Here is a 27334-nt window from a genome sequence, read left to right as displayed (position 1 = left end):
ACCGTTCTTCGCCTGCCAAGCCATTACAGAAGGGGAAAGACCATATGCAGATCAGGCTTGGCCCCACCCCAAAAGGGGCAGTCCAGCCCGAACTGCTAGGCCACATCCCTTCTGCACGAGACCACAAGCATCCCCAAACATGTTTAGCCCTTGTTGGGGCTCATCAGTGAGGAGTAGCTTGGGTCTCTAGGCCCAGCAGGCACGGGACCCACATCTGGGCATACCCGCCCCACTCGGGGTGACAAAGCGAAAACAAAGAGGTGATGGCTGGAAGGTTTAGAATGAATCTTAACCACTGGCAATGCTCTGGGCAACCCTCCAGACCACCGTTCTTCGCCTGCCAAGCCATTACAGAAGGGGAAAGACCATATGCAAATCAGGCTTGGCCCCACCCCAAAAGGGGCAGTCCAGTCCGAACTGCTAGGCCACATCCCTTCTGCACGAGACCACAAGCATCCCCAAACATGTTTCGCCCTTGTTGGGGCTCGTTTCAGCCTCACTGATGAGCCCCAACAAGGGTGAAACATGTTTGGGGATGCTTGTGGTCTCGTGCAGAAGGGATGTGGCCTAGCAGTTCAGGCTGGACTACCCCTTTGGGGGTGGGACCAAGCCTGATTTGCATATGGTTTTTCCCCTTATGTAATGGCTTGGCAGGAGAAGAACGATGGTCTGGAGGGTTGCACAGAGCAATGCCAGAGGTCAAGATTTATTCTAAACCTTCCAGTCATCAACTCTTTTGTTTTGCGAAACTCTTAGTCAAGCCTATGGCTAGCTTTCCAAACTGACCTTCTTGGGCATGGTCCTCCAAACGTGGCAATTCTTCCTTATATGGATAAGAGGATAGTGAATATTGTTGTGCGCCTATCCTGGGTGTGCAATTGAAGATTTGTTAGTGATGTTGTCTGGCAGTAGAACTTAGGAACAACTGATATTCACTAGTCCGTCGGTTAGTACGAATTGGAGACTGTGGGTATGGTAGGTTTGGAATGTGCGCCTATGCTTCCATAATTAAAAATATTGTACTGAGATCTTGATTTTTATTTTTATTTATTGGTTCTAAACCAGATCAATTCTAAAGATTTAGGTAGTGCCAACATTCTCCATTTCGCAATTATTTCGCCCGTACCCAGGCTTTTATCAAGGCACGCATTTGCAGTTAGGTACTCAAATTTACAGGTGTAACATATTTAGTACAATCCTACACATTATTTTCAAACAATACATTGGCCGGCCATGGTGTTTCAGTTAGTACCGTTTTGAATGTAATGATGTTCCTATTAGAAACACTTTTCTTACAGTTACTTCACAGTGATAGTACATACATATTTCATACAGTATTAGTTCCTAATATTTTGAACAACTGATGGGTGTACAGTGGTTAGTAGCTCTGCAGGGAGAGAGGGGAAAGGATAAAAGCAAAATGGCGTGTGTAAGATCCTGGTTAGGTTTAAAATATTGCTGTATCACTACTGTCATGTCATGTGTTAAGGTCTGTGTCATCTCTTTCCTAATGTTTAAAATCAGTATTAGAAAATCTCCTTTCTGGTTGTGAATCCTTAGAGTAATCATTAACTTTCAATTTCAGCAGTGGTATTTAAAGTGCGAATGTCTTTTCTCAATACAGTATTCATATTACCTGAGTACGGTTAAGAAGCATATCCTAAAAGACAGAACATATGGTACATTTTAGAGCACCATATTGAGGTCCCATGGTATGCATGAGTAGTCTGTGTTATGTTAGATTTACCTCTTAATCTTATTTCTTTGGGGGTCCCATGTATGTATGTTTCATTTTAGGTTAAGGTTCCAGGTGTTTCCTATTAAAGTTTCACCTAGGACTAGGTATAACTAATTTGGCCCAATCATTTTCATTAGCACCCTGGTGGGGGGTGGGGGGGGGCAAGCCAATGAGGTGACAGGAATGCGGGCTTGAACCGCCAGTGAAACTCTGCATTTCTTCCCACCTGACGGACGGCTCCCCCTGCCACCATCTTCCCCCACCCTCCGCCCCTTTCATTTTTTGTTATTGTTATCCCTTCCCACCCCCCACTTACCTGTTTGTTGTGGGGGCACAGGGCGCCACCGCAGCTGTTTTCCCACTTCTCCGGCCGCCATGGAAAGGGAAGAGGCGCTCCGAAGAGCCCCACCATCCCTTTCCATCGTGGCCATCTTGGAAAAGGATTTCATTCATTGAACGGGACGGGTTGCGTGTCGCATCCAATTAATGAAATCCTTTTATTTATTTATTTATTTTTTAGCTCCCCTGGTTACTGCTTTGGTAACCCGAGGTGCTAATGGCCTTAAAACCCAGTCCGGCTTGCCGGATCAGGTGTTCACACCACATCATGCATTTAGAGGCACTCCTGCAAGCCCCTTTCCTATGTTCCTACCTTGTTAAATACTGAAGTTTCCTTGATTAGGCTGGATTCTGTCAATTTGGCGGTGTTGTGCATGTTGCATGATTACCGCCATCCTGAAAGTGATCCTTTATGCTTGTTAAGGTGATGGATGCCATCCGCAGTTATCTGATGACGTCACCATCGTCAGGGGTCGCTACCATTCTTTCTGGTAGAATGATCCTGTACCTAGCTCTGCAATAATGGCTAAGAGTTTTGACACCAACGTTAATGGATGTCAATATTATTGAGGTGAATTGGGCACCAGCATATTGGTGAACGTTGGTCCGTTGGTTAATTTTCTGATTCATCCAACATGAAGCAATTAAGTGTCCAAGTTTCCTCCATTTAGAATTTTTGCGAAGAGAAAGGATGTCGCTCACAATGATGGGAAGTAAGAGCCAACACCATTCTTGGTCATTAACTAATTACTAATGAGTACTATGCTATACATTGGAATATTTCCTTCTTAATCGAGGTCAAAAGGGTAAATGCATGACGATTAACTAACTGAACCATCTATTTAGATGTGGTCCAGTGTCTGTAGGTGTTACTCGTATTGAGTTGCAATGAGAATTACCATAATAGTAAATCTATTGGTTCTGTGATATACCCAGCTCGTAGACCATCTGTTTCCAGATTAAATTGAAATGCAAAGTTATCTATGATACTTAAGGTGTTGTCACAGGTGAAACAATTTTCTATGATTACCTTCTGTTTGTCAACCATTAATTGTTACAGTTAAACTATGGAGTATCGGTACCTATGGGTGTAACTCTTCACAGCTGGTAGGTCCGTTTCCCCATTCTTTTAGAAATGTAGGGTGGGCAAAAGGCAGCCTGACTGTAAAATCCACAAATAAACGTTCCATTTTAGTATTGGTTTGTCTTAATCCTGAAGAATCCCTTTGGACTAATGTGTATACTTGGTTAGGTATCATGAAACTGGTATGCGCCCAGTACTTTGTTCCAAAAAATATAAAGTTACTTCATTGGAAGTAACGTTATAGGGTTGTTAAACGAGGCCTTGCTGAGTATTTCTTGCTAAATCTTGGTTCATCAATTTTGAAATAATGCCCTGTCGGGCGAGCGCTGGTAAAGGGTCGTTCTTATTTGTCAGTTATGTTCGGCATGTCCTGCAGCCCTAGGGTCCCTAGAGTAGAGTGGAATCAGTCCACTGAGTTTAAAGTAATCATAAGGTTGTTTCCATGCATCGTCCATCCTATTGGTCCCTTTATTAATTCTGGAGTTAGTTAGCTGTGTTAAGAATGTCGTAAAATGGCCAAACGTTGGTAGTTCTTTGTTTCATAATCATTCCCGATTTTCATTTTCAAAGTAGTGTTAATGTAGGGTTGAATAGCATCATTCACTAACCAGTGACCTTTCAGGAAGTTAAAAGAATCACTTTCAGGATGGAGGGAATAATGCAACGTGCGGAACACCGCCATCCTGAAAGAATCCAGCCTTATCAAGAAGCTTTAGTATTTAACAAGTTAATGTAAGGAAGGCATGGTATCAAACAGTAAGACAGACACAAGTGAACGCAGTTCAAGGGTGTTTATTAAACTTCAATTGGGTTTGAAAAATGCCTGTCTAATCCTAAATCTAAAGGTGAGAGCAAGCTACAACCAACAAATAATAATAACGCAGTCCTAGTGGTGTCTTGTCAAAATATATCAAGGATGGCACTCTATTAAGAGTGGCACAGGACACCCAGGAAGGATTTGGGTAGTTGTGCCAAAGTAAAGTGGACAGATAAGTACACACACAGCTGAAAGAAAGGAGAGCAAGGAGTAGGCAAGTGGAGTAAGGAAAAAGGTATAGAATGGATTCCCTCTTGGGGTGTATGCAGATATAGGAAAAGAGTATTCCACGAACCTTTGGAAAACTCTAGCCTTCTACACAGTTTGCTATAACGGCGGCCCACGCTGTTTGCTCATGGCTTGGAACAACAGCTATGGGTGTCTGTAACGAAGAAACTAGACAAGGAAAGGGGCAGAGGTTGCCTGACGGAAACCAACAGACAAGCTCTGTACAAGGGGTTTACAAACAGTACAAGAGAAGACACTAACAGATAAATCCAGGGAAAAGGAAGTTGAATAGCAAACTAGCAGAAGGAAAATGAAGGGAAAGCCGCATAACAGGATTGGATAGGGAGAAAGAACTGATGGTTGAATACAAGGAAGAAAGCAAGGGAGCAGCAGTCAGGAAACAGAGGAACTGTAATAACTGAAAGTAAAAAATGAAGGTAATCTGATGTGGATAGCAGAGGACGGTAGGGTACAAGGTAGAAAGCTCAGAAAGCAGGGAAGCAATGGGTAAGCCCATAAGGAGCAGGGCTGTAAGGAAGGAAGCCCCGAGGGATAGGGCTTAGGGCAACGGAGTGAAGCAGGCAGCACGGCAAGGAGCCCAGAAAGGCCGGGCAGCAAGGAGTGAGCCCAGAGGAGTAGGGCCGCTGACTGTAGAAGGGTGCAGGAGGACTGTAGAAGGCTGCTAGAATGGAAGCCGAGCGGACGAAGACTGTAGGTTGAAGGCAGTGGAGCGTGATCTGCTGTAAGGCAGGAGCCCGGAAGGCAATGGCGGAAGGTAGCAGCGGAGCGTGATCGGCTGCAAGGCAGGAGCCTGGAAGGCAAGGGCGGAAGTTAGCAGCGGAGCGTGATCGGCTGCAAGGCAGGAGCCTGGAAGGAAATGGCAGAAGGTAGCAGCGTAGCGTGATCGGCTGCCTGGCTGGAGCCTGGAAGACAAGGACGGAAGGTAGCAGCGGAGCGTGATCGGCTGCAAGGCTGGATCCTGGAAGGCAAGGACGGAAGGTAGCAGCGGATCGTGATCGGCTGCTTGGCTGGAGCCTGGAAGGCAAGGACGGAAGGTAGCAGCGGAGCGTGATCGGCTGCAAGGCTGGATCCTGGAAGGCAAGGACGGAAGGTAGCAGCGGAGCGTGATCGGCTGCTATGCAGAGGAACCGCATACAAAGATACATAGCTCGAAGCAAAAAGGTGCTGGAAGAACTCTTAATGCAAGAGACTGAGCCCCTGCAGGCAGCAGTTTTTATACTGCCCAGCCCAGCACAGAGGCAGCCTAATTGGTCGCACCTGGCTAAGCACACCTGCAGACAATCGGCCACCTCCCTCTCTCTTCCTGAGCGGGTGGAAGCAGAGCAAATCCCTAGAGCTTCTGGGGATTGTAGTTTCGATGATGACCAATAGGAAAAGCCAGGAATAGATGGTTATAGCCAAGTGCATTGTGGTTATTGAAGTTTGTTGGAAGAAATAGAAAAGTACCAAAGTCTCGAAAATGAGAAATAAGGTCCATAATGACCGCCAATGTATGCACCCATGGCGCAGGCATGACAAAATAAAAGAGCCTATACTAATAAACCTATTGCAAATCCTAACTTCTAAATACAAATAGTGTGGGAAACAATGTTATGCAAAAGAAAAGTGTTCAGAAATGATATGTCAGGATATTCAAGCTATGGGCTTCCCTTGCCCACGTTTTCAGCACAGGGCAAGGCAGGACACTCGATCTTAGCACACCCTGTGGTTTCTCTAGGACGATGATGCACTTCAAAACTTCACAATCAGGGCCTTTTGTGCCAAAGTCTGTTTGCCATTCAAAGTGTCTTATTTCAGAGAGCCACAACAAAACAATAAAGTTCATTTCTTCTCAGGATTTTCACTTATACAAGCTTCTCGGGTGATTTGGTGTTCACCCCGGGTCCCCCTCTGCTGGACTCAGGCCCACTGTAACACAAAATCTTCAATTGGTCTCCCTCTGCTGGGCTCGGACCAAATTCATATACTTTTCCAAACTTTCTGTATGTCATCAAAATCGAACTTTCCACTGTGCGGGGGATTTTGCTTGAGCCGTCACAGGAGCACTTAGATTCACATTTATTTGTTCTTATTCAATTGGCCTCCCTCAGCCGGGCTCAGACCAGATTTAGCTACTATTATCACTCATCACCTGGACACCTTACAGAGGTCTTCGATTGAACACCCACACGGTGCCAGACCACTATGTTGAAGGTATTGTAGCTTGCTTTAAAGTTCAATCACTCATCAGCACTCAACTTCACTTGCGTTTCTTGTTACACGCATTCTTACAATGTTCGTTCCAGCGCTCGCCATACAATGTTGCTGCTTGCAACCTTGGCTTCAACACAGACTGGTCTTGTATATGTCTCCATAACTCACCGGCTGTGTTGACTTCACTGAAGCTGCTTTGTTCTTGGAGCCAAGGACGGTACCACGGCAGCTGGTGATTCTCCCTGCCTTGATTATTGACGCGGGAGGACCCTGGTATCTCCCACACACAATGCAGGATTCTTCAGCTTAGTTTCCTGTTCTTATGTTTTCTATTCTCAAAGTTTCGGGAAAGTAATGGTCCCTTGTCAAAAAAGTCACAGGAATTTCTCTCCTTGCGAACCCCTTCTGTTTTGCCGTCTTTCCTCTCTCATTCAGCTGCTTCTTGGAACTGCTGTTTTCTCATGTGTTTTGCCTCGCTCAGAGTGTGCTCTCATGTGCTTCCTTTTATCCATGTGAGGAAGTGTAATGGAACTAGGGTATGATAGGATATGGCGTTTATAACGTGCGTGCAGACAAGTGTTTCTAGGCGTGACAAGATAAGGAGGGGGAAACAGAGGGAGGACAAAACAACGATCTTACTAGGCCTTGTGTCATTCAGATTGAGCAAGTGCAGGCAAGTGGAAGGAGAGAAGGGCTAAGGGGGCTGGGGAGACAGAGAAGTGTAGGTAATCAAAAGTTCAGCCAGCGGAAGGCTCAGTTCAGGTAATCAGAAAGTGGAGCCAACGGGTGCCTCATACGTGCAGAGAGAAGGGACTGTAGGCTTGCAGATACAGACGAAAAGTGCTGGGGAGCTAAGAGGCAGTGCAAGGTGCAACTGGACAGGCAGGGGCCTGGGCCCAAGTTCAGAGGGTGGCCAGGTGACCAGTGCGTGGAGCAGACTGGTCATCAGAAGGGGAGAGGAAGAGAGAAAGTAGAAGTGAAGAAGAAGGTCCTGAGTTGCTTCTGGAACCGGAGGTGGTTCTGCTTAAGTTTGAGAGAGGCAGGAAGGCTGTTCCAGAGGGAGGCCCCAGCCGAAGAAAGAGATCTGCCCCAAACACTCTGCTTTGAAAAGCGACTGACCCTCAGTGAGTTGGAGGTGGATGAGTGGAGCGCTCGAGAAGGGAGATGTTTAGCAAGAGAGAGTTGGAGGTAGGGCCGTCAGAGGCCCCAGAAAGCCTTGTGGACAATGCATAGGATCTCGAACTTGATCCTTTGCTTGCCACTGGGAGCCAATGAAGAGATTTCACAGCTGAAGAGATACGATCCCTGGGCTTGAGGCCAAGGACAAGTCTCGCAGTCCTGTTCTGGATAAGTTGTAGAGGACAGAGAGTAGAGGCAGGAAGATTCAGAACAAGGCTGTTGCAGTAGTCCAGCCTAGAGAGGACCAGAGCTCTGGAGACAGTGAGCTTCTGAGGTAAAGTGAGGAAATGAAGAATACCTCTAAGGAGGGGCAGCTAATAGTTTGACTTCTTAGAGACGTCGGAGATGTGAGGTAAGAAATAGAGGGTGGAGTCAAAGATGACCCCAAGGTTCTTAGCCTCACAGGTAGGAGCAGGAAGAGGGCCCAGAGTGGGCGGCCAGAGAGATAGAGATGAAAGGAGGGAACTGGTGTTCTGATGAGGAGGCTCTCCATCTTACTAGAATTAAGGCAGAGATCATTGGCGGCACACCACTCCTGAATTGCAGACAGACAGCCTGGAATGAGAGAAGGAGTAGAGGCAGTCGAGGGGAGCCTGAAAGAGAGCTGGGTGTCATCCACATAACACTGAAAGTTGGAGCAGAGAGCAGCAATGCAATGGGCAAAAGGTGCCAGGTATTGGTTGAACAGCCAGGGAGAAAGGTTAGACCCCTGGGGAACACCACAGGTAGAGCGAGAGATAGAAGAGAGGGCGGACCCCAGCTGGACCTGAGAGGGTCGATCAGTGAGAAAGGAGGTCTGCCAGGCCAGAGCCTGAAGAGTGAAAACCAGGTTATCACAGAGGCGATTGAGCAGGATGGCATGGTTGACCGTATCAAATGCAGAAGAAAGATTGAGGAGAATGAGGACAGAAGGAAGGTTAGAATCAATGTTAGAGACAAGGTCTTCACAGATGTTCAGGAGAGCAGTTTCTGTGCTTCTGGCCGCTCTGAAGCCAGACTAATGGTCATGGAGACAACCAACAGATTCAGTGTGAAGGTTAAGCTGGAAGATGGCCAGCTTTTCAAAGAGTTTGCCCAGCAAAGGAGTGATGGAGACGATAGTTAGCTGGAGAGGAAGGATCGACAAAGGGCTTCTTTAAGAGGGGTTGCACAAGGGAGTGCTCCGGGGGGGAGGGGAAAGGTTCCAGTGGCAAAAGAGTGATTGCAGAAATTGGCCAAGGGTGGAGCAAGGGTGTTGATGTGGTCCTTGATGGTTCATGGAAGAACCTGTTTTGAGGAGACTTTCATAGATCGGACTTGTCTAGAAATGTTGTCAGGGGTGAACCACGGAAAGGAAAAGAAGGGAGGAGGAGAGGCGGCCACAGGCAGGCCAGAAGTAGAGGAGGAGGAAGAATGTGTGGTCAGTAATTGCCTGAGGTGTGTGTGATGGTCAGTAATTTCCTGACCTCATCTGATCATTGTATTGGGACACGTCAGGTATACTGCTCGGGTGTTAGTCTGTTTTCTCTCATAGCAGGCTGTCTGTGAGAAAGTATTTGTGTTGTAAACGGGTAGAGTTCCTAAATATCCTACCTGGTGGCATGGGGTAAAGGTGTTACAAGGAAGGGGATACCGTCATACCATACGGTTCCCCACTCCTCCTCCCTGAAGACCCCTCACCCAGGTGAGCCTCCCACACCGGTCCACCCCCAGGAACCGGCGATGGCCGTGTCCTGGCCACCTGGATGACAGATCCCCGAGGTTTAGTGCGTGAGACACCTTATGGTTTCTCACGGTAAGAACATAAAAAAGGGGCTTGCAGGAGAGCATTTAAATGCATAATTAAAATTATTGGGCTAAATGGAGTTCTACCTAGTCCTGGAACTTTAAAAGGAAACACATGGAACCTTAACCTAAGATGAAAACATAACAAGTACATGGGCCCCCCCAAAGGAATAAGATTAAGAGGTAAATCTAACATAACACAGACTACTCATACATACCATGTGACCTCAATATGGTGGTCTAAAATGTGCAATATTATCTTTCTTTTAGGATATGCTCCTTAACCGTGCTAAGGTAATAGGAATACTGTATTCAGAGAAGACATTTGCACTTTAAATACCACTGCTGAAATTGAAAGCTAATGACTACTCTAAGGATCCACAACCAGAAATGAGATTTTCTAATACTGATTTGAAACATTAAGTAAGAGATGACAGTGAGAAACCTGAGGGTCTCCTCACTTCTTTTTCCCCAGAATACTCCTCTCAGGTGGCCAGGGATAGGCCATTGGTTTTGGATCCTGAGACATGGCATCCCCCATTCCCATTTTAGAATTAACCTTCTCTCCCTCAAGCCTTTGTAGGTTACAGTCAGCCCTTTCCCTTTTCTTCTCTCCAAAATGTCTCCCAAAACCACCACTTTAAGCCTGGGATGAGGAAGAGGCCAACTAGGAGGATATAATCCTCATTTGGGTGAGATAAACACATATCAGCCTTATATTGGAAATCCAAACACAAATCGGTCAAATACCAAGATGAGGAAGAATCAATACAGGGTTATACACACTTCCTTTAATTCAGATAGCCGCAAACACCACTCTGGTACTGAGGTGAAGAAGATGGGCTATGGAGTTGTACCGCTGGAACAGCCAGGCATGTCCGGCTAATGAGTTTCACTATGGTCAGGAAATTGGACTTCATGACCCACATCTGTGGTCATTTTACAATTGTAATGAGTGTAAAAAGCCTTGCCACATTGCAAGAAGGGGAACACTGAAGCGGGCAGGAGAGAAGCTGGCTGGAGAAAGCGAAGTGGGAGACACAGGAACCAGGAGCCGTGTCCTGCAGGATATAGGGATGCCGTGACAGTGGCTGCCAGCGAGAGGGTCTGGAAACACTGCAAGCCCTCCTTTTGAGGAGTACGCAGCGGGAGCTGTGTGGCGCCAAAGCACTCCAGTTGCCGCCAGAGCCAGGAGAGCGAGCAGTGCTCTCTATTGCCTCTGCGAAGGGAGAGCAGAGTCATGGGAAGTCGGAAGCAGTGCGAGAAGCAGAGGGAAGCTGAAGGGAGCTGCTGTGTGGAGCCGGTGAGTAAAAATAGAGAAACACAATTACTGGAGCGCTCCAGGAGCCTGAAACGCACACTCTTGAATAGCGAAGGAACTGAAAATGATTAAAAGAACTTTTGAATGCTGAAACAAGTGCTTCAGAAAATCAAATGAACTAAAAGTTGTTATTAGCAATTGTGAAGGCTCAAACAGATATTTTGGAATACTGAATGAATGGGAAAACATTATAAGCACTTTTGAATGCTGCACAAAGCAAAAGCATGTTATGAGTACTTGGGAATAGAATGGAAGCAAAGTGGTGCAAGTAGCAGATACCACGGAATGAATTGTTTGGGACACAGGTGTTGGCAAAACCAAGAAGGCTATGAATGATGAAACCAAGTATTGGGCAAAGCTAAAATAGTTCAAGGAAACCTGTATTGGCAAGAGGCAGAAGAATACAGAAAGTGTGACAAAGTGCATGGTGGCCAACCAAGCCACAGTAAAGTGTTGAAAGAGACAAGCTTCACTGACAAAGGAAAACTGTGGAAAATTGTTGATGTAAAGCAGATAAGAATGAGTATTGGTTGCAGGACTTGTAATGCGTGGCCCCCTTCATGGAAAAAGTCTATGAAAGTATCCATTAAGAATCTTGTGTTTTACTTTACAACAGCTGCTTAACTGATTTTGAAGTCAAGAAACAGACTTACTTTTGTGAACCAGTGGAAAGTACTGATGATGAGAACTGGGAACTGTCCCAAGGAATTGTACTGTTTTGAAAAGCTGAAAGATTTGAACTCTTGGGGAAGAGAACCCTGACATCTTGTGAACTGTCTTGAACTTGGGGAAGCTGATTATAAGCCGAGAGTTGGAAGAAGGTCTGATCTCTCTTTTGAACAGGATCATTTTGATGCCGACAACCCTACACATTGTGTACAGCTAGTTGTGAGGACAAGTATAGGATTTGGACACAGACTATAATTTGCCTTGGACTTCCTGACACAGACTATCCTTAGTTTCCTTTCGGTATGGGAATCCCACTATAGCATAGGGCAAGTTAGGCCTTACTCCATCCTGCCTTTTAAGTAAAATAAACCTTTTGAGTTCAAATTTGAATTTGTTGTCTGTCTATTTCATGATGCCTTCACATGAGACGGACCTTTATGCATGACATGACAGTAGTGTTTCAGCAATTGTTAGACATAACCATGATCTAACAAATGCCCTTTTGCTTTTATCCTTCCGCCTCTCTCCCTGCAGAACTAATAACCACTGTACACCATCAGTTGTTCAAAATGTTATGAACTAACACTGTATGAAATATATATGTACTATCACTGTGAAGTAACAATTGCACATGCCTGCAAATGGGGAATGTTGGCACTACCTAAATCTTTAGAATTGATCTGGTATACAACCAATAAACAAAACAAATAAATCAAGATTCCAGTACGATATTTTGAATTTATGTAGCCTAGGCGCGCATTCCAAACCTACCATACGCACAGTCTCCACTTCTTCCTTATAACCCGTTTGTTGGTGCATCCATCAAGGCAATATTGCTTGGGGGGCCTTCACTCTGGCTGGGGACCGGAACCTTGTCCATAAGCATGTACCCAGGGTTTTTGGTCACACACTTTTCACCTGAGAGCCTGGCCATATGGGCCTGCACTGCAGGGTCAAAGTAAACTATGTATCCCTCTTTACCACTAGATAGAGAGGATAACATACTTGATGCTTGGGATGCAAGGCCTTTGTCAGTCTGGCTTTGGGGATGGTTAATACTACTTATGCCATGGCAAAATATGCCCACACTGGGGCGTGTAGTCTCAGAAGCTGCAAAAAATTAAGGATGTCTTTACCTATTTGATGGAGGATGTCAAGGAAGTGGGAAAGCAGATTGTGAAGTCTGATCTGGATATAGCAGATTGTATACCTTGTGCTATGGGTTCTATGGGTACAGAATCTATTCTTCAACTCTCGTTGACCTAGGTGTACAGCACAAGCTTCTTGCCATGACATTTGATGGCAATGAGCTGTTTGAGGTGAAGGCCATGAGCCCCTGGATAAATTCAAGCCACAGGTAAGTCCCTGGGCCAACTGGCCATCAGCCTGCAACCTTTGCTACCTGTTTTATAGCCGAGGGAGCAGCACAAAGGAACGGAACACCAAAATATGATAACAATAAGGTTTACTTCCAATTAGATGTGTCACACTGTCACTTAGCAGTCTTTCCTTGACTTAAAAGGCCTGGTCAGTCTCAAGTGCGTCATACTGTCTTTCACATTTCTCCTCTTGATATCAGGTTTAGGGTTTCACTCACTTTAGCTCTTTGTCTCTCCAATCTTTCCTCTTGGTACCAGGCTTAAGGGTTTCCTGCACCCTTTTTTTCGGCAAATATTCCCTCCTTTGAATGCTCCTATAGTTGATGATGGCTTTCTCCAGACTGCTGATTTATTGCACATTTCTCGCCCTGGGTCAGGTAGAACCCAGGGGACACTCCAGCTTTACCTCCCACATCACTTGAGCAGATCTTTTCACTACGTCTGCTAGTGGCCTGATCTTCATCCTTCTAAACACCTCTCTAATCCTTGTTGTTCCTTCACCCATGGGCAAGCCCTTTCAAATGAGGGTCTTTCCCCTACTCCTTGCCTTGAACCTGACTTGCCTCCTTGGACCTTCATGTGGTATCTGCTTACGTGCTTTTCCTGCTCTTATGCAACCTGCTGTGTGTCCTCCTCTAACAATGCCACCTGATGTTCACCAAACTACTCATTATCTTGATCTGCAACCTCCTTCTATTTTTAACCTACATCCTCCTTATTGTCTCCTACCACATTCTCCTAAAGTTCACCCACCTAGTCCTCGTCTTTCTCTACCATGTTCTTTTGATGTTCACCAACCTCTCCCAGGTGTTCACCCACCTTCTCTTGACCTGTATCTCCTCATCTTTATTACACAAATATCTCTCTTTTTTTAACTCACCAATGTTGGAAGGAATATTGCTGCTGCTACAAACTGGGGCCTTTTGGTAAAAAAATATGTATCTGTAAAAGTCAATCTTTTGGATACTGTGAGGAATCTAGATCTTCATACACTTTCCCGAGGGGCGAGCCCCTTCCTGTGAGGCTAGGCCAGTGAGCCCGCTACTCAACATTCCCCCCCTAGGGGTGGAGGTTATCAGGGATTCACAGGGAGAAACTCCCCTCTTTGGGATAAGGACTCCCTTTCCAATGAGGAACTCCCTTTTCATTTTTTCTCAATTACTCAATGCAATCTTATCAGTTGACAGACAACGAGACTCCTCTTACATATGCTATTGTGATGTAATTACAGAAGAACACTATCAGCCTGGAACTGTGAAGAGTAAGAACATAGGAGTGATGAAGAATGCCTGTCTGTCAATCACTGAGACAAAGTAACCTAATGGACCTATGAAGAGCACAACTGCAACACAAAGGAAGGACTATTCTGAGAAGCTGGGGAATCCTCATCATTGTATGATAAACGGGGAGGACCAAGTGAACATGTAAGGGAGAATCATGAGTTCTCAAACCGGCAGGGAGAGGGAAGGCAGTAACTCAGGGATAATGCTGGTTTGCGAATTGGCAAACTGCAGAAGAGGAGCAATGCCCAGATAACATCATACAGAAAATATTTCCAAAATAGTTTCAATGTTCCTTGAACATTCTAAATGATGTATTCTAAATTGTTTAATTTTTCAACATGTCATAATCTATTATTTTTATATTTATTAATGTTGTACTTTAATTGTATGCCATTTTTAAATTAGATGCCGCTTTTTTCAAATATTGTTTAACATTTTAAAAATATATACTTTAATATCTCAGAATGTTTTATATTTTAAATGATTTGTTAGTCAAAAGCCGTACTTACATTTCACATCACATATCTTCATTTAGTTTCTAATCTCCCGCAATGAAGCATATTTTGTTAAATCGGTAAGATTTAGTACACAGTTTTTAATAAAATTACCAAAAAATAAATTTCCCATGTTCACGCAGCCATCTATTTATTGGACATTTGTATGGCACTTACACAGCAGAAAGTGTTTCCAAGCACCACACATAGTGCTCCCTGCCTATATATTTGGTGTTGTGTTGAAATTGTTAAAATAAAAAGAAATCCTCTTCCTGGGACAGCTCAAGTTGGAAAAAAAGTCTGAGTTTGCGGGAGATTCTTTCCTCTTGATGTGATACTGTATGGCATTCTCGTTCTGCTTGTAAGCAAAACCACTCTGTTCTAAATATTTCTCTTCTGCTTCATAGATGTTAAAATGCTTGGATTGACCAGTTGGGTTAACCTCTGTATGATTATTACACAATGATGATCCTTTCCTTGTCCCTTCCTGTTCAATGTATAAAATAAAACACAAATTTAAGACACTTGTTCCTTCCCATTGAAATATTTTCTACATGTGTTCTTCATTTTCTAGTTGTATAATAACACTTAGTTGTTCTTCCTCATTCTAATATGTGGTCCATTGCCTCCATCTCTTGGGGATCTCTAAGAAAAATAGGCCATGAAAATGCTAGAAGTTGCACTATGTAAGAACCAAAATCATAACATTATCTTACCTTTTTTCTTCCCCATAGCAATATGCTTTCTACTTTCTTACCTTTGCGGAACTACACGCCAATATGTGCTCTGAGTAGTCCCACATTTATTTCAAGCCTAATATGTTCGATATTATTACCGTTATACTTTCTCCTTCTAATGTCTTCTGTCATTCACCCACTTCTATATCTTGTCTACACATTTGCATTTTCAAATTTGAACACTTTTTTCACACTACCTTATTTGTTCGTCTATGTTCTCACAAGTTGTCCTATTCCCTTTTCAGAATTAATAGATCGACTTTAATGTTCAATACTCAAAAAATCATTGGCAATACAGTGTCTTGCCTTGATGCAACATATGCACTAATGTAACCGATATATTTAATCGAATAACCATTCAATCCTATTTTTATTAACATGCTGCATTGATTACAAAACAGGACAAGGAAGAAGGCAGCTGGGCTCAGGTGAGTGTCTACATGATCACATTTCAATATGAAGGATATGTTTTGATGTAGCTTGCTATCAACCAATAATGTTCATTGCAGGATGGAGTTTTTTTTCCCCAGTCCTTTGGTAAACCTTTTAGCATGTGGTTCATTTTTTGGTACCTATAAATTGTGTACGTTCTGCCAAAATGTTGCTTCTTACTCACTCCTCACAGTCAGCCATTGGATTCTCCCCCCCCCCTCCAAGGCCAGGATGTCAAAAGGAAATTTCAATAAATTTACAGAAACTGAGGTTATTTTGTATATAGACCTGCAATATCTATTTAGTTACACATACAGACTTAAGGTTCCTGGTTTTACACTTTACTGATCTGTAACTATACATACAGGTGGGGACCATTCTGCTTCCTCTTTTGGATACTTTTGTAAAAAGGGATAAAGGTGGGAATGCAGGTGTCTTTCTCTGCTCTCCAAGTCACCCATCATGCCCTGGCGTCCAATGTCTGTGTAATGTAACAGAAAAGGAGAAGTTTAAAAAAAAAGGAATATATTTCTCTTTGGGGAAGTTTACATTGCTAAAGCGGTATTGATCAGACGAATAGCAGGAGCAGTGATTTTTAGTTGTGTAAAATGCATACTACTAGATGTGCAGGATCCTAGCTCTGTGAGCATCCAGTAAAAGGCATCAGAGCACTACATTCTTCATTTCAATATATGTGGAACATAGTTCCAGATTATAACTTGTTTGCAATTTTAGAAAAATGAATGTGGATCAACGCAGATGAAATGGCCAAAATATAAATATGGTAAAATACAGACAGAAATGTTGGAAAAATAAATACCATAACACTGGGAGTCTTTTGCATACTATTGTTAATACAGGCCTAATTCTAAATTAAGAAATGACATCACTGCTTATTACAGTTGAGATCTGATGTCACAATGCCAGCAGCAAGTAAAGCACGTATTCTAAGTCACGACATCTCTGACGCTTCCTTTCTTTTGAGTGGGTTTTTGTTGTCGGTTCACGGTAATACATGGATTAATAATGATACTTTCATGGCAGAATTCTTATTTGGTGATTATTTGAGTTCAAAACAGAAACTGAGGAGCACGTGCATATTGCCACTTATGTTATTGATTGATTTAATGTGATATAGTTTTAACTTAGACCTTTACACATATTCTAACCCACAAATTCTGCTTTAAAAACATTTTCGATAAACGGATTAATACATTTATTTGCAAAACATCAGCAGCTTTATTTCAAGGTGTTTTTACCAGCAAACCGGTTATAGATGTATTCCACATTTCAACACCTGGAATATCTCTTGCTTCACAGCAGGCAGTAGCTCAAGTAGTAAAGGTTTGTTGGTGTAACGATGTATCAATAGGGACACAATACCCCCTACTGTACCTTCTAGGGATATTGCAAGTCATCTTGGCGTTCCGTGACATTATAATGGGAGGCTGCCTTCAGCCTTGTTTATCTGGTTCATAGGTCTATAACCTCTGTGGCTCTCCAGATGTTTTGGACTACGACTCCCATGATCCCTCCACATTAACTATGCTAGCCAGTGCTGCTGGGAGAGCCAAAGGTTCCAGACCACTGCACTATTGGGTGACAGGCCTTGCTCATTGACTTGCGATATCCTTATAATCTGTAGTATGGGGCACTTTTATCATCCTACGTGTATATTTTTCATCTTGTTGCAAAAGTTGCGTTCTGATATAACCCTGTTAGTGTGTTATAGTTTTTAAAGATGGTCATGGATTATAGATTGTGTTTCTATGAATGTTCACTGTTTAATAATGGAGTATTTGGCCAACGGACATGACATTGATAATTGCATTTGGTTACTCTATTGCATGCTGTTTCGGAAACCTTAAACACTTGTTTTTTCTGTGGTTTATTTAAAGCAATGAATCTTGTAGAAAGTGTTGTGGTTCTGGGCAAGTTCCAAGGCAGAGGGCTAGAGCAAATAACCACTGGTAGTGTGAATGCCCTACCTCATTTTTGCATTTTTGTTTGAAAATCCAGGATACTCAAGGAGCCTCTTTCCAGTAGAGTGAAACGTTCTTAATGTGCTGCAAAATATCTCGGATGTCTCTGGTTATGGAATGTTTTCTTTCAATCGTCACTCTTTTGGCTTTCTTCAAATGCACTGTTCCAATATTGAAAACATTTTGTGTTGTCTAATTTTCAGTCAAAATTCATCGTACCTGCTGAGACAGGAAATGCTGACATCATTTCAATGGTAGGTTTGCCGTCTGCATCTCTACTGATGAAGAGTAACCCCTCTTGTGCCCCGACAAACTCACTTGCTCCTCAGTTAGTCAAACCTATTACCCCTTTAGTGGCCTCTCATCTCACTGAACTCTTCAACCTGTCCTTTGACTCTGCTCGATTTCCCTCTATTTTCAAAATGGCCACAGTCATTCCTACTCTTAAAACAAAGAAGGGGCTGACCCGAACCTACCGGCTAACCTTCGCCCGGTGTGTCTCCATCTGCACAGCTCTAAAGTGTTTGAAAGGGTTGTGTTCAGCTGTCTTACCAATTTCTTAGACATCGACAGCCTTCAAGACTCCCTACAAGCAGTTTTCTACTCTTTTCACTCCACAGAAACGGCTCTCAGAAATGTCTCCAACATCATCGTCTCTGCTAAGCACACCAACCTATGTTCTATTCTAATTCTCTTTGACAAGTTGCCAGCCTTTGATACTGTCGGTCACTCTGGTCTCCTTAATACTCTCTCATTTAGGTATTTGTGATCAAGCCCTTGCCTGGATTTAATCATACTGGGCACCTCGCCAAACCTCTGTCTCTTGGAGCAACAGCACATCACAACTTACTACTCTACCTGTTGGTGTTTCACAAGGCTCTGTCATGGGCCCTATACTCTTCATAGCCTACACTTCTGCTCTTGTGCAGTAATTTCCCCCGATGTGTTCTTACACCAACTCTTTGCGTACAACACTCCAATCTTCTTCTCTTTTTCTAAACTCTTGTGAGGGGTCAGTAATGCGAGGTGGAGAACTGCTTGTGCTTTTTATCAGAATTGACTATTTTATTAAAAGAAAAAGGTACAAATAAATCCTTGCTAAACCTACTCTATCAGGGAGTTCCTTACTGTGAGAAACTCTCATAACTCCTACTCCCTCTGGATCTTCTTCTCAGGTGGCCAGGAAAATGCCATCGCTTTTGAATACTTACCCTGGGGGTGGATAAGCGAGGGAGGATCACCTGGGGGGAAGGTCCTTGAGGGTATGTAGTGGGGAGCCCAGAGGCGAGACATGGTATCACCCTTTCCCTATTTAAGACCAACCTAACCCTTCCACGACCTTTTTGTGCTATTGTAGAATCTCTTCCCCTCATTTCCCCAGAATCAACTTTTGATAATGCTGGGACAACTTTTGATAATACTGGGACGAGGAAGAGGCGACTAAGACTATTGAACACTGAACCTTCCTTTCGCCACACTAGTACTGGGACAAAGAAGATGCCTGCAGACTATTTGCAAGGTCAGGCATTTCCCTTTAATCATAGTCAGGCAGATCCAATTGGGAATCCACACCTGCAATCTTTCAAGTGGTTTCAGGTGTATTAAGGGAGACCAGTGGAACAAGCAAAGAGAGTAACAGGGAGACAAGAAGGGAACCTGTGTCATGAAGAAGCAGCTATGGTGGGACCTGTGAAGGAGCCAGGATGCCGGCCGACATCCCAAAGACCTTGTGGAGCCCAAGGCAAGTGGGCCTCCAGTTTGAAAAGCGAGCAGCCGTTGCTGCCAACAAGCAGGAAGAGAGAGGAAGCCGTCCACGTCCGTGCAGAAGCACTGGAATTGTCGGTGTGCATAAGGCGACACTCGGCATGTGAGCGTGGTTTGCAAAGGATGGCCTGCAGCCCTAAGAAGCAGAAAGAGGCAGGAGCAGCCAGGAAGAAATGCAGAGGACCAGCGAGTGTCAGGGGAAGACACTCATAAGCGCAGCGCTCACAGCAGACCACCTGTAGGTAAAGTTATACTGAACCGAATACAGACTTGACATTTAGCTGAACTATGCATATTGAACACCAAATCGAATACAAACTCGACATTAAGCTGAACTCATAATGAATTGCAAACTGAACAAAACCTTTAAGCTGAGCATTCTGAACATTAAATGGAAATGAAAGTTATGGACAAAGCAAGTAACTGATGAAAGCTAAAATAGGAAAGTGCCCAAGTGAAAGCAGCCTAAGAAAAAGAGCACAGGTGTGAAAGAGTGTAACGGAAGGTGGGGCATGAATCAGACCAACATGAAGTTAACTTTTATGAATGGATACAGAGTGTCAAGGCCAAAGTCTGGCAAGAGGTGTGTGACATGGCATGGAAAAGCCAAGACCCGAACCAGGAGAAGCCAGGAGAGTCTTAAACCGCCAATAGGCCAAGAAACCGACAAAGAGACATTACGTGGCTATATATCTGTGCATGGGACAGGTACAGGAAAACCTGTTTGAGCTAATGAGCCTAGGGGTCCTGGTGATGGGTGGACCATGTGGGCTGACAACTGCGCTTACACCAGTGAGCCCTAAATTATGAAAGCCAAAGATATTGTGAAATACAACCAAGAAGAGAGGGCCAGGTTGACCAAGAGTTGTGTTGTTGAATTTTGAGAAGCAACTACTAGTTGTTACATTAAAATCTTTGGGAAGGGAAGCCTGAGACTTGAGGAGCTGCAAGTGCTGTCTTGAGGACGGATCCTCAAGACCGGTTTCTTTTTAACTGGAACTTGAGAAAGGGAACCCTGAGGATTGTGTGGCACTGTATTGCCTTGGACTGGAGAAGGGTAATCTTGAGACAATTGTGGTAATGTTTTGAACTTGGGGAAGGGGAGCAGAAAAAGAAGCTAATAGGTGCAAGAAGCTCAGAACTTGATGTTGATCACCATTTCTTTTGTTATTGAAAACCCTACACATTGTTTAGCTTTAGTTGTGAGGGCAAAGATAGGGTTTGGACACAGAAAGACTTTTAAGTTAGATTTTTTAACTCAGACTTTCCTTAGCTTTTATTCAAGTAGGGAGATCTCGCCTTATCATAGGGCAAGTTCTAGCATGCTGACATTTACTTTAATACATGAGATTGTTTTGAACTTTGAATCTGTTGTCTGTGTCTTGCTGCATGATGCATTCACACTCTCTAGTCAAAGTGCTAATGGGATCACTCATAACATAAACAAAACTAGTCCTCACACTAACCAACAAAAACATTAAATAACATAAATGAGTGAATACCAAACAACCAGTAATTTGCAGGACCTTAACCTGTCCTGTGTAAATCCCGTCCCCAGGATTGTTCAAAGTCACTTTCCCCAAATGTTCAAAAAGAAAAAGAAAGTCTTGAACCAGTTCTTGTAAAATACAAATGAAACAAACGTTCACCAAATACAACTTCACTGGTAATAGTTCTTCAGCTTTCTGTTGAAAAGATTTTCTAATTCCTGCAAAGAAAACAGCACCAATGGTAATCCTGGATATCCTCTTTCCAAGATTGTTTTGCAACAGTTCAATGAATAAATGAACAATTTCTTCTTTAACAACCTTCCAAGTATTTATGATCTCTGTAGTGTCTTTGGTATAATGGTCAGGATGCTTCTTCTTAGGGTGTTGCTTTCCTCTTATACTACTGTTACTGTGGGGACCAACTCCTTTGTTACACAGTATGCCGCTACTTCAACCACCTTAAATGTAACATGCGCTGACAGTATTATACACAACCACAGTTCTGGTACTTCTGCTTCAACTTTGCACTTTGATTGTTAGACATTTTAAAGACCAAATGCTTCGACCTCCACAGGTAGGCAAGGCACTCTTCTTTCCTATGCTGTAAGAAAAGGACAGCCTCATTGCCTCTTCTGTCTGTCTTACTGCTAACAGTATAATCTACCTTTGCTTCCTGACTGCCTTTCTTTGAACTTCAGCAGTCTCAGTAGTTCAAATAATTGATTAATCTCCTTACAAGCACCTAGCTCCCTTACCCAGCTCCATTCACACCTTCTTGGTTCCAGTAGCTACCATGAAGCTGTATGGCCACACTTCTAGTTTTGCATAACAATGTCAGACTTGTATCATAGAACATTGGACCTTTAACAACATTAACAACCTCAGAATTCAGGTGAATAGATTTCAACAGGTCTGGTTGTACCATAGAAAGGGATCACCTCTTGACTTGGGTAATTCTTTTTCTGCTCATCAATTCAATAACTTCTAAATTTACAGAATACTTCTTCTTGATGTTACAAAGTTCACTCTTCAAAGGACAATCAGATTTAGGTACACACAACCACTCTTTAATGCAATAAGTTCTTGTAACAATTTGGGAAAGTCTGCTTTGGGGTTTCCAAGTGATTTGAAAAGCTTTCTCCTTCTTAATTGGAGACACACAAACACGCTGGTAACATTAAACAGTTTGAAAATGGAAAATTGAAAGCTTTTCGTTCTACGCGAGCACTCCTATTTTTACTAGAAGTGCATGTGATACATTGCCATTGTCAGGAGGACTCTTCACAATGACAAGGAGTTTCTACTCACTCCCACTCCCACTCCAATGAGAGTTACTATAGAGCTGGTAACAGTTACCAGCAAGGTTTTCAGAGTGAACCTGAACATGGAGCTTCACTCACAGGCTCCCGGAACACTGCAATTTTTTGGCTGCTTCCACTTCCCGACGACTTCTTTTGCTACCATTTTAGGCACACTTGGTACCGACACCCCTCTACAGCATGTGTGTCTCCGATCTGGCCTTATCAGCAGCACAATCATGGCTCTACAATTACATCCACTAGGTGTACCTGGGAAAACCTTCAATCTGAGCACGTCTCTCTCATGCAGCCACGGCAAGGCAAGGTTTGTGAACACAGGACCCTCACAGAACTTGCAGCTGAAACCTGCATTCCTCGTGTCCCGTCATCCCTAAAGTGATCACACGTCCTCATGACCTGCCAACCTTGAGCTGTTCTCCTTCTGCTACTATTGCTAGCCTTCCAGCTCCTGCTCCAGCTCCATCTATCTTCCTTCTCCTGCTGCAGCCTTTTATGCCTCTTAGGTGGGGCAATTGATTTCAGGTGCAGGCACTTGCTGTTAATTGCCTGACCCTGGCAAAGGCTGTTAGGCCTAATTGCCTGTCCTCTGCTTCTACGTGTCTCTTCAGCCCTCTTCTTCTCCTCAGTCCCAATTGGATTCTGAGACATGTAGTTCATGTAAGTGAAATTAGATTTTGCCACTTCTTTAAGTTGGCAAAAAGCCATCAAAACAGAGGGATTAAGGGGAAAGTTAAAAAGGGGCTTTACCCAGTCTTGCTGGTTTGATCCCCCCATGTGATTGTTCCGCAGTACACCAACCCCAGGGTCGGGCTCACAAAGCACCTCCCTTTCCCTGGCCACATGCAGGGTCGGACTGGAACAAGAAACAGGCCGGTCACTCAAAAAAAGTGTCCCACCCCTCGTCTCAAAAAAGTGTCCCACCCCATGCCTCACGACCCTTGACCTCTGATGACATCACCGGAAGTGACATCTCAGGAAGCGATGAAACACAATCTTTCACCCCTTGGTAAAACAGGAAGTAGCATCCTAAGTACACTAAATTACTGTGAATCCAAGCAGATGTTCAAGGCCAAATGATATGTTATTGTATAGCACTTACGCTCAAGCTCTTTTTTATAGAACAAATATGCATACAATATCACCCAACCTGTGTTGGTACTTTTTTATCGACCTAAGAAGGATGAAAGGCTTTTTGAAAAAAAAACAAAAGAAAATTAGAAAAAATACACATTTTTTTTTTTCTTCCAAACCGGCCCAGGCATGGCCATAAATCGGCCCCCACTCCCCAGGGACGATTTTGGCCCGGCCACGGGCCGAAAGGCTGAGGGGCCAATCCGACCCTGGCCACATGCAGAGACCAGGTGTCTGGGGAGAATCCTATCAGATTCTTCACAACTCTCCTCTGATCTCCCTACCATTAAATATTAGAGGGCTTCACACTCTCTGATGTTAAACTATACCAAAACAGAGGTGCTCTTTGGCCCTGCCAAATACTCTCTCATATCTCTTCCCCTACCTAGCCAGATCCCACCTGACACTCCCTCCCTAATCTTCCACTAGAAACCTCAGCGTCATCTAGGATCCTTCTCACACCTTCCCTACTTTCATCTCCAAAACTACAATGGCTCACCTCAACCTCCTAAATATTATGACAATCGGGTACCTACTTCCTTTCAACACCGCCAAGCATCTCTGACCAGTCTTGTCTTCTCTAAATTGGACTACTGTGCCAGAATGCTCTTTGGTCTCCCAACTATGCTTTCTGTCCTCTCGACAAGATCATGAACTTTGCTAACAGGACCATCTTTGAACTCCCTCACTTCACACCTACGTCCTAGTATAGGCTTTTAGTTTGCTTTGTAACAAATCCGTGTGAACTGTTTCTCGGATGTTCGGGGGAAGGGAATTCCATGCAAGAGGAGCAAGAAGAGGGAAAGAGCAGAAACAAGAGGAAGCCCATGGATGGCGATGAGCCACAAGGGTAGTCGAGGAGTTAAAGCAGGGATTGCGAGAAGGCTTGTAGAGTTGGGTAGAGGATGATAGATACAGTGGTGCTTTACTGTGGATGGATTTGCGAACCAGGAGAAGACATTTAAATCTGGCCCTGTGTTGCATCGTCGGCCATCAAGCCTGATGACAATACTACTCCTCGCCTCTGAGTTACCCTCATATTCTACCTTCCAGCTAACACTTTCCGTCTCCTGTAGCCTACCTCAGTCACTCACTTTCTCTGCCTCCACTCTAGCACTTCATCCATCATGGTCACATCCCTAAAACAGCTGGCTGTACCACCCACCTACACAAAAAATGTTGAATGTTGGTTGTCCTTAATCTATGTATTTCCACCCATATATTGTCCCTGGTGATTGTTCCATTAACTCCCCTCCTGAACCTGGTCAGAAAGGCCGTCAAACTCACTCCATTGTAAGAAGCTCACTGATTCCCAGCCACTCTGATTTCTTATATAAAGTATGTTCTTTATTTATTCAAGAGTATTTTTCCTCCCTGTATATAAAATAAATGCTGCTGTGTCACCGATTTTTAAAAAAAAAATGTTTAATTTTTTATAACTGTCAAGATGCGCCTTCAGTAAAAAGTTCGGTTTTAGTGGCCAACCATTGAAAGGACAGAGGCAAAGTGGCAAGTAGATTGACAAAGGCTTCTAAACATGTTTCACTATATGAGCTCTATAACACGCAAAGACCTAAGATCTGTTGTGCACCTTTGTGCAAAGAATGTGAATTGAAATGCGTAATCCTAAATGCAGTGCCTCAATCCTCGTGCATTCATATGGTGTACAAATGAAGCTACTTTTAATTGCAAATAATAGAATATATATCAGGGATATAAAAGGGGTGGGATGTCATTTGTACTGATGGATCTGTGCCCTTTATATAGAGTGTGTGCCACTTCAAAGCGCAAGGTGCGGAAACAAATTAGAAAAGAAGGAACCTGATCGACTTTGGACAAATAATGAGGAACACGTGAGGACCTAACCGAGTAGGGCCAGCCTTCGTGTGTGCAAGCTTGCGAGAACAGATGGCACGTTTAAGTCTCATCAAATCTCAACCTATCATTTGGGTGTTTGTGGTTGGGCTGAGACAATTCCAGAAGCAGTGCTCCTTGGTGGCCGAGAGGACATCCTCGAAATCTCATCTTCTCCCAAAGCTTTCAAATGCCCCATGGAATCCTGGGACGCATTTGAAAGGGTGTTATTATATTGTTGCTCTATTGGTCATCAAAACAATTATCTGTTAATTGATCAGATCAATGGGATTGTTACCAATCAGGCTTTTTTGATGAAAGAAAAATATATTGTAACACTTCGAAAGCTCTGGTAGGTAACCACTATCCACCAACTAAATGAAGACTGAGCACAGTGGAGTAACTTTACTGAAAATGTTGGGGGGGACATGACATCTGTAGAAAAGGTGCCCCAGCCAAATGAATGGGGACAAAATGGTGTGCCATGAAAGTTGGGGGAGACAAACACCCCTGTCCCCCTAAAATTACGCCCATGCCTGAGCAAGTGCCTCCCTCTAGCATGCATTCATTTACCATATATGCAACTGCACTGAGATCAGAAAATAAATATTAATGCACTCACACAATACTATGTTAAGGCCAGCACCAGCGTGTCAAAACAGTTGCTCTACAATTTTTTTCTAAATTAAGAGAATTGGTTTCTGTCGAGTCCAGATGAGCGCGGAAGAGGAGTGATGCATACACGCATTGGGTCATGTATGTGCAGAATCTGCTTAAGAAGCTTATTCTTGGTGGTTTTCTTTCTTCATCAGACATTCTGCCTCATTATCATGGGGCCATTGTTTCCTAGAATTCTGCAAGAAGCATCACCATTTTATTAAAAGAAGATGCTTCCTCTGCCCTCAGGCATGCAAGTCCTTCCAATATTTTTTTTTTAAATTTTTGTTTGGTTTTTATTGGTCACTTGTTAGGGTTTCAAAGCACCCACAGGGCAAACAAGGTGCTGAGAGGGGAAGGTAGACCATCAATTACAGCAAGGATAAATAATTGAATTAATAGTGCAAACAAATAATGAGAATAGAGGGAAGAGGAGACAAACCTACTATGCCTTGTGTGTATTCAGAACGTGCAAGTGCAGAGGGGGGAGGGATAGGTGCTTTGATGCTCATGGAAAAGTGCTCTGGGTAAGTGCTAAGAGGAGACAAACGTAAGTGCAACCACCTGTGGGTAGGGTGAGCCCAAGTGAGTGCAGCAGAAAGACAGTGGCTAGGGTGAGAATGTGGGGGAATCGGGCCCCCCCCCCAGGACACATAAGGGCCCTGCACATCAGTCACACTGTTGTGAAATTAGGAGGGAAGAGAGGGTGAGAAGGAAGAGGTAAACAGAAAGGTCTTGAGGCTTTTCCGGAACTTAAGGAGGTCATGCTCAAGACGCAGAGGGAGAGGGAAGCAGTTCGACATAGATGTTAGAAGTGACTTCCACTATTTGAAGTATGTCATCTTTTTCTCAACCTGCCAATTTGTTCGCATACACTTGGAAGTGCCCGTCATGATTAATGCGTGTTCTAAAAAGAGCACTGCATTAGCCAAGCAAAATCCACCCCACCCCCGGCATGCAGTGTGTTATCCCTTCCCATGTACAGGACAGAAAGGGAGAATTTTCTCAATGTTTTCAGCCATCCAGTTTACTAAAAATCCAATTGATTTCTGCTTTGACAAACTCTGAGCTTGAGCTCCCTTTAGTCAGACGACAACACCAGTCGTTCTGACTAATTCGTCCTGCTTGTTTGAGGCGTGTGGACGTCTGCAAGAATCTCATCAGCACGGATTGTTCCAATGGTAGGTTTCTCATTTTACCAGAACATGAGTCTGCAAGGTCACATCCATGAATGTTGGACTTTATCCTACTGGATGAATGGAGTTCATGGGAAAAATGAAGACATTCATTTTTTGGAAACATTTGAGGATCCTGTAAAACTGAGACAAGCCGTGAGTGGGTTCTTCGAGGCGGACTCAAGTACAGTAGGTTGAGGCAATATGGGAATGGAAGCTGTTTCTTGAACTTCTTATCTAATATGAATGTCCGTCATTTGATTGGTCTTGAGTTGGGTGTTCTA

The 27334-nt window shown here is 43.7% G+C and overlaps 1 protein-coding gene across 3 annotated transcripts in view; it reads left to right on the top strand.

Annotated features, from left to right (window-relative positions):
* The window catches only part of PPFIA4 (PTPRF interacting protein alpha 4), a 3167227-nt gene that overhangs the window by 2120595 nt on the left and 1019298 nt on the right, over nt 1-27334 (top strand). For all 3 annotated transcript variants that reach the window (XM_069633679.1, XM_069633678.1, XM_069633680.1), the window contains one exon: nt 15648-15674. In XM_069633679.1, coding sequence (XP_069489780.1) covers nt 15648-15674 — 27 coding nt within the window. The remainder of the gene's footprint in view (nt 1-15647; nt 15675-27334) is intronic.

The sequence above is a fragment of the Ambystoma mexicanum genome, chromosome 13 (genome assembly GCF_040938575.1).
Source record: "Ambystoma mexicanum isolate Mex_15411 chromosome 13, UKY_AmexF1_1, whole genome shotgun sequence".
Lineage (NCBI taxonomy): Eukaryota > Metazoa > Chordata > Amphibia > Caudata > Ambystomatidae > Ambystoma > Ambystoma mexicanum.
Note: the sequence above shows the minus strand (reverse complement) of the source record. Positions and strands in the feature narration are given on the sequence as shown.